General features: G+C 49.9%; 2 protein-coding genes and 1 pseudogene across 2 annotated transcripts, besides 7 other annotated features; all 3 read left to right on the forward strand.

Annotated features, from left to right (window-relative positions):
• On the forward strand, positions 1–2,071 carry Tc00.1047053507505.10 (trans-sialidase, putative; the record flags this gene model as incomplete). The annotated part of the gene is made up of 1 exon (XM_799476.1): positions 1–2,071. A coding segment is annotated over one exon (2,071 nt), but the record flags the coding sequence as incomplete, so codon positions are not given.
• Positions 1–6,231: a sequence feature (heterozygous, Esmeraldo-like haplotype).
• Positions 2,161–2,244: a microsatellite.
• Positions 2,590–2,651: a microsatellite.
• Positions 2,676–2,720: a microsatellite.
• Positions 3,338–3,601: a mobile genetic element.
• Positions 3,634–3,664: a microsatellite.
• Positions 4,123–4,620, forward strand: Tc00.1047053507505.20 (annotated as a pseudogene).
• Tc00.1047053507505.30 (uncharacterized protein) lies at positions 5,111–5,551 on the forward strand (the record flags this gene model as incomplete). Its single annotated transcript, XM_799477.1, has 1 exon — positions 5,111–5,551. The coding sequence occupies one exon, from the start codon at positions 5,111–5,113 to the stop codon at positions 5,549–5,551; it is 441 nt and encodes a 146-aa protein (XP_804570.1).
• Positions 6,075–6,094: a microsatellite.

Consider the following 6,231-nt stretch of genomic DNA (forward strand, 5'->3'; position numbering starts at 1 on the left):
CTCGGAGGATACGAGTGATGAGGGATGCATCCAGCCTGCGGTCCTTGAATGGAATGATGAAATTATCATGATGACGTCGTGTGATGACGGCAGCCGCAGGGTTTACTGGTCAAGCGCCATGGGGAGATGGTGGTATGAGGAATACGACACTCTTTCACGCGTGTGGGGCAACTCGCTGAATCGTACAGGGCACGGCGTGCAGGGTGGCTTCGTCAGCGCGATGATCGATGGACAGAAATACATCCTCGTCAGTCGGCCGGTATATGCTGAGAAGAACGGTAAAGAAACGGGCCGACTTCACTTGTGGCTGACGGACATGCAGCGAATTTATGATGTTGGGCCGATATCCGCTGAGAATGAGAACGTCGCCGCCAGCACTCTGCTGTACACCACGGTCGAAGCGCAGTCATTGAAAAAGGAAGGACCGAAGGAAGAGAAGAAACTGTACTGCTCGTACGAGGTTGCTGCAGGGGGAGATAACTACAACATTACTTTTGTGGACCTGACGGAGAAGCTGGAGGAGATGAAGAAGGTGGTGGCTGCATGGAAGGAGAAGGACGCGTACATTGCGAGGGAATACGGCTGCGGGAATGAATGGAGGAATAATTGGCGCTGTGACTGTGGTGAAGCCCTCACTAAAGGGCTGTTTGGCTTCTTATCCAACAAGTCAACTGACAGCACGTGGGCAGACGAGTACCTCGGGGTGAATGCCACAGTGAAGAAAGGGAAGCCAGCGGCGGATGGTGGATTGACGTTCGAAGGGTCCGGAGCAGGGGCGGAGTGGCCTGTTGGCAAAATGGGGCAGAATGTGCCGTACTACTTTGCGAACTACAAGTTCACTCTTGTGGCGACAGTGTCCATTCACAAGGAGCCGAAGGGAAGCAGCTCTATCCCTTTGATGGGTGTGAGGATGAACGATGCACAAGGCACCCTGCTCTTTGGTCTGTCGTACACCCACGAAAAGAAGTGGAAGGTAAAATTCAGTGAGAGTCTTCGGAATTCCTCGGCGTATTATGACGGTGTTGGATGGGAAACAAACAAAAAATATCAGGTGGCACTGGAAATGCATCATTATGATGGCGTGAGTGTGTACGTGGATGGAGAGGAGATATACTACACCAATGATTATGAGGACGGGGAGGATTACGGCTTTAATCAAAAGTTACGAACGCTGTTGAGGTCCCACGGCATCTCGCACTTTTACATTGGCGGGGACAGTACGAGCAACTCGGACGACATTAATGTGACGGTGAGCAACGTCCTGCTGTACAACCGCGCTTTGAACGAATCAAAGCTCAATGCTTTAATGAAGAGGAACACAGTCGCTGCTGCAGCGGCGAAGGTGCCGGCCCAGGAAGTTGCGGCTCAAACTACCAATGTGAGTGAACCTTCTCGTCATCCCGCCAATGTGCCCGTCGTCACGCCTGAAGCGCAGCAAGACGCCACATCAGCACCACGAAGTCAACACTCACCAGCGCAAACATCAGAAAGTGAAAGTGGACCAGCAGATTCCAAGCAAACATCTTCTGATATCATTGAACCCTTCACCTCAGCTGGTGTAGAAAAGGTGGAAGAAGAGTCACCTGGCAGCGGTGCCTTTGCGCCTACATCGTCACAAACGCAGAACGCGGGCAGTCATGAGTTACTTGGAACCGAGATGCCTGTCAGTGGGGAGCACTTTCCTCCCAATATGGATTCACCGCTGACGGGGCAGGTGGACACAGCGGATGAAGAATCTCCGCGGAACGGCAACACCGACGATCAGGCGCCGCACAGCGTTTCACCTGATGTTTCGGAGAGCGTGGGCACGAACAGCGGCCCCGATTCATTCAGCAGCACTAACGTGTCGGGTGGCGCTGATGCCGCGCCGACTCCTTCGAGCGCAGCGCCTGGGGAAACCAAGGTCCCATCGGAGCTCAACGCAACAATACCCTCGGACCACGACATTTTGCTTGAGTTCCGCGATTTGGCGGCCATGGCTCTAATTGGTGACAGCACCGTGCATGTGTGTGTGTCTCGGGTGTTGTTGTTGCTGCTTCTGGGGCTGTGGGGCACTGCGGCTCTCTGCTGAGGTGTGAGGGAGGGTGGAATTGCGGCTTTTAGTGGAACAACAAATGTGCAGCTTCCCAGCACTACGCAATCAAATGTCAAGAATACATCTTTTTCTTTTTTTTTTACTTTTTTTTTCTTTTTTACTTTTTTTTTCTTTTTTTTCTTTTTGTTTCATTTCTTTTTTTTTTTTTTGCTGGTGCTCTGTTGAAATAACCAGCACCCCTGTGTGTTTTTCCCCCCAAATGGTCGCTTGCTGCACATCGTCATGAGTGATGTGTTTCCCCCTCTTGTTTGCTTTTGCTTTTGTTACCCACACGCGGTGCCGGCCTCATTGTCGTGCGTCCCACGGACTGCACGAGAGGAGGAGTGGAGGAGCAGGCCGGATGCCGCATGGAATGTGAAGAATTTTGTGTGGGCTCGTGGAACAATTTGTTTTTTGTTGTTGTTGTTTTTCTGTGTGTGGACAGTATGTATGAACTCAAAAACACGGTCGTATTGTACTCCAGAGGAAACGAAATTAAAGTCGCGCCAAATCGCTTTTTTTTTTTTTTTTTCGTTTGTTTGTTTCTTTTTCTTTTTTTTTTTTTTTTTTCTTTTTTCGGGAGTTCTGCCGGGCCCCCACATTTTTTTTTTCTTTTGTTTTTATGTTTTTTTTCTTTTTTCTTTTTGGTAAATCGTTACACCTCTTTCCGTCTGTGCCGTGTTCACTGTCATTGTGTGTCTCCGTGTCCCTTTTATTGTCTCTCTGCTGGCTGTGCTGCTGAAATGCCTCCATTTCTTCTAATTTCTTTCCTGCTAGAGGCACCGATGGTCCGCGACGACGATTGTTTGTGTTCCCCATTGCGATGGTACGAGGGTGACTGGGCGCCGGCCTGCTGAGTGCACTCGGGGGAGCGGATGGTGTGCGCCGTGCCTCACTGTGAGTGTGGGATGCCACCCGCCACGACCTGCTGTGAGGCGTGATGCCTATCCGTCGGGGAAGCGACAAGTAAAGGACTGCGGCGTGTACTTGGATGCGTCCCGTCCCTCTTGTTGCGGCCGTGGGTGTGCTGTGCCCATGGCCCTTCGTTGCGGTGCGGCGGGATTTTCCTACCCATGTCTTCACTCTTGTGAGTGGTGGAGTGAATGGAGGGAGGCTGTGTGTGCGTGTGTGCGAGGTGCCCGTGTGAGTTGTGATTTCCTCCATTGTTATTTATTTGCCTCGGCTTTGTGTGATGGTCCTTTGGTTCTATTATGTGTGTTTTGCGATTGGCGGTAAATGAAGTGTGTGGACGAGCAGAAGACTAGGAGCTTGTGAACGGAATGTTCGCGAGGAAGGCTGGCTGCCCAAATACATGTATATCCTGATTGAAAGGATATATTTCTTTGGGAGTTTTTCCTATTTTATGAATCTTTTAGAAGACCCCGATGGTAGCAATCAGGGAACCGATAACTTCTGGATGAGTTTTAATTGTTTTTGTTTCTGCCGTCCCACCCGCCCCCTTTGTGGTTCTTACCTTGCGGCGGGGTCTTGAGGCTGGAGGAGCCCAAAGTCTTCCACTTTTTAGGTTGTGAATACATACATACACAAACACGCACACGTATATATATATATATATATATATATGTACATGCACGTCCAATCCGAATGGAGCGATCAAGTTACGATAGTAGCCACCATAATGTGCATATATAAATATGCGCTCACTTGGTGTAAACTCTCATTGGGGATTTGGCGAACCCCCGTCCCCATTCCATTCACCCCTTCTCATTCCCTTCTTGTGTGAATCCTATTGACAGCCGCAGGTCTGGCCAGCGGCCCAGGTGAATATTCTAGGAGCTTTTTGTGTGTGTGTGTGTTTGCTTTTGTCGTCACGGCAATTTGGCTTCTGTTTTTTCTGTGATTTATTTTTTGAAATTTGGGGCGCTCTTGCCTGTGATGCTTGTGGTTTTTTTTTTCCTACCGTTGTTGTGCTTCCTCCTTTTGAGGGAAGGGAGGGGAAGGAATCGGGGTGTCAATCATGTGCGCTACTTTCCTTGCGCGTTGTTGGGTGATCGCAGCAGAAGGAGTAGGATTTGGAAAGGACAGAAATGACGGATTAATATCAGAGTCTTGAACTCCCACGCGATGCGACGCAGGAGCAAATCCGAAGGAACTACCGCCAGCTGGCGTTAAGGTTTCACCCTGATAGGGCGGGACCGGAGGGGGCGGAGAGGTTCAAGGAGGTACAGTCGGCGTACGAGGTGCTCTTGAATCCCCAAAAGAGGAAAATGTACGACAGGTTTGGAGCCAGCTTTGTGGATAATCCGGTCTCGGAAGTGCTGATTCTCCAGCTTGGGGGACGTTTGATTTTGTGCATTATGGCATGCATACCTTTTGTAGCAGCATCGTTGGTTGTCATTTTTACTGCTTTTCTTGTTGCATATGTTGCGGGTCGTCTTGTGGCGCGGGACGCTCATTCTGTGAACGACCACAGTCGAGCCTATTGGAACTACGTCAAGGTCTTTTCACCGCTGTTCATTGTTGACATCATTATCGGTATTCCAACGCTGGTTGTTTTTTTGTGTCGATGTGCACGTTACGTGTAGGAGTCTTCTTGTGGACGCTGATCATACTTTCTCTTATTGTACTCACCGTTCTTTTGCCTGTTGCCAGGGATGCAAACGGCATGACATCTTTGCGCGGCGGCAATAATTTTCATTTGTGGCGTCGTCAACTCTATTGGGCATCATTACAAGGCTCCCCACGAGGCAAAAGCGTGAAAGACTAAAGGATAGCGGACACGACGAACTGTGGGCGTACGTGAATATCTTTTTTGTTGTGGGCATTCTTAAAGGGATTTCTGTGGTGGTATTCAGCGCTCTTATTGCGTGTCGCGTGGACGAGGTCATTGCGGCAAATTACTTTGTGGTTTTGCCACTGCCATTCTACGTCTTTGGTGTTCTGACACTTCTTGACTCGACTTTGCACCGAATTTTCATCCACAAATCACGAGGAAATTCTGCGGGCAGCCGCAATATTTTTTTCGTATCTATCCCGTTCATTATTGCTGTTGGCCTTGTCCTTGCATCGGTTTCAATGGTATCTAGGCGGCTGAACGACTTGGACCGTGCCCGTCACGGTGCTGCTGGGGATGTTTTTTCACTATATGCGGCCCTCATTCCGGTGTATGTTCTTCTCGGGTCTTTTTTATTTTCTACGTTGATGATTTTTTGCTTCGTGTGTTTTTTCCTGTTGACTGAGGATGGCGAGGCGAGCAACTCGCCCCACGGCGATGCGGCGACGGAAAGAAATGACGAGCAACAGGGGAGTGAAGCGCATTCCGGTGGCGAGAAGGGAGTTGAGGGCGGACACGACGACGATGGACAGCCGAGCAGAAATGATTCTTTCTTCCAGGAGAGCCGTCGAAATCGGGATGTTCGTGACATGCCGCAGGGCGCTCCTGACACACCAACGGTTTTAAACGGCGAGATGTTCTTGCCTCAGCGCCCTCGGCAAAGGCTCTCGGATATTGACTAAACCCCTCTGCCCTCTTTAAGGGAAAAGAAGGCAATAGAGGAAGAGAATGTGGCGATGTTGTGGGAAGGAGGTGTGCGGGAGAATGGATGAAACCCTCCTTCAGAACATATCGACGCGCCCTGCTTTGTTTAGCTGTGGTTATGGGCAAAGGATTTGTTGGCGCGGCCCCTGTTTCTCTTTGAACTCAGCGAATGCGTAGAAGCATTCGGAAAGCAGGTGTGCTCAGATAGGCTCAGTTTTTTCGTAGCGCGTCGTGTTTGACCACGGCATTTCGTTGTGCATTAATTAATTTAGTTTTCAATGGTGCTGCGCGCTGCACGGTATTGACGGTAGTTTCCTTTGTTTATCCCGCCTACCACTACTACTACTACTCCCCGCGCAGAGTGGACTCCGGCGGTTGCAGGGGACTCTTAAAGAATGCCGCCCTGTGGGGGGTTTCGATCCACCCGGCCGCCATAAAACAGAACTCATGAATTTATTTATTTGCGTTTATCTGGGTCTTGGATGAATGCTCTTTTTGGCATGTGTGTGTGTGTGTGTGTGGATCTTGGGCGCATTGAACCAAAATGGCTTCCCCAATTGTTGTGTCCTTTTCCTTTTTTCTGGGGAGAAGGGATAGGGCCTTCTTTATGCTTTAATATTCTTTCCACCTTTAGGAGCGTGTTAGGAGAGTGATCGCA

This window comes from Trypanosoma cruzi (genome assembly GCF_000209065.1).
Source record: "Trypanosoma cruzi strain CL Brener chromosome Unknown tcruzi_1047053507505, whole genome shotgun sequence".
NCBI lineage: Eukaryota > Euglenozoa > Kinetoplastea > Trypanosomatida > Trypanosomatidae > Trypanosoma > Trypanosoma cruzi.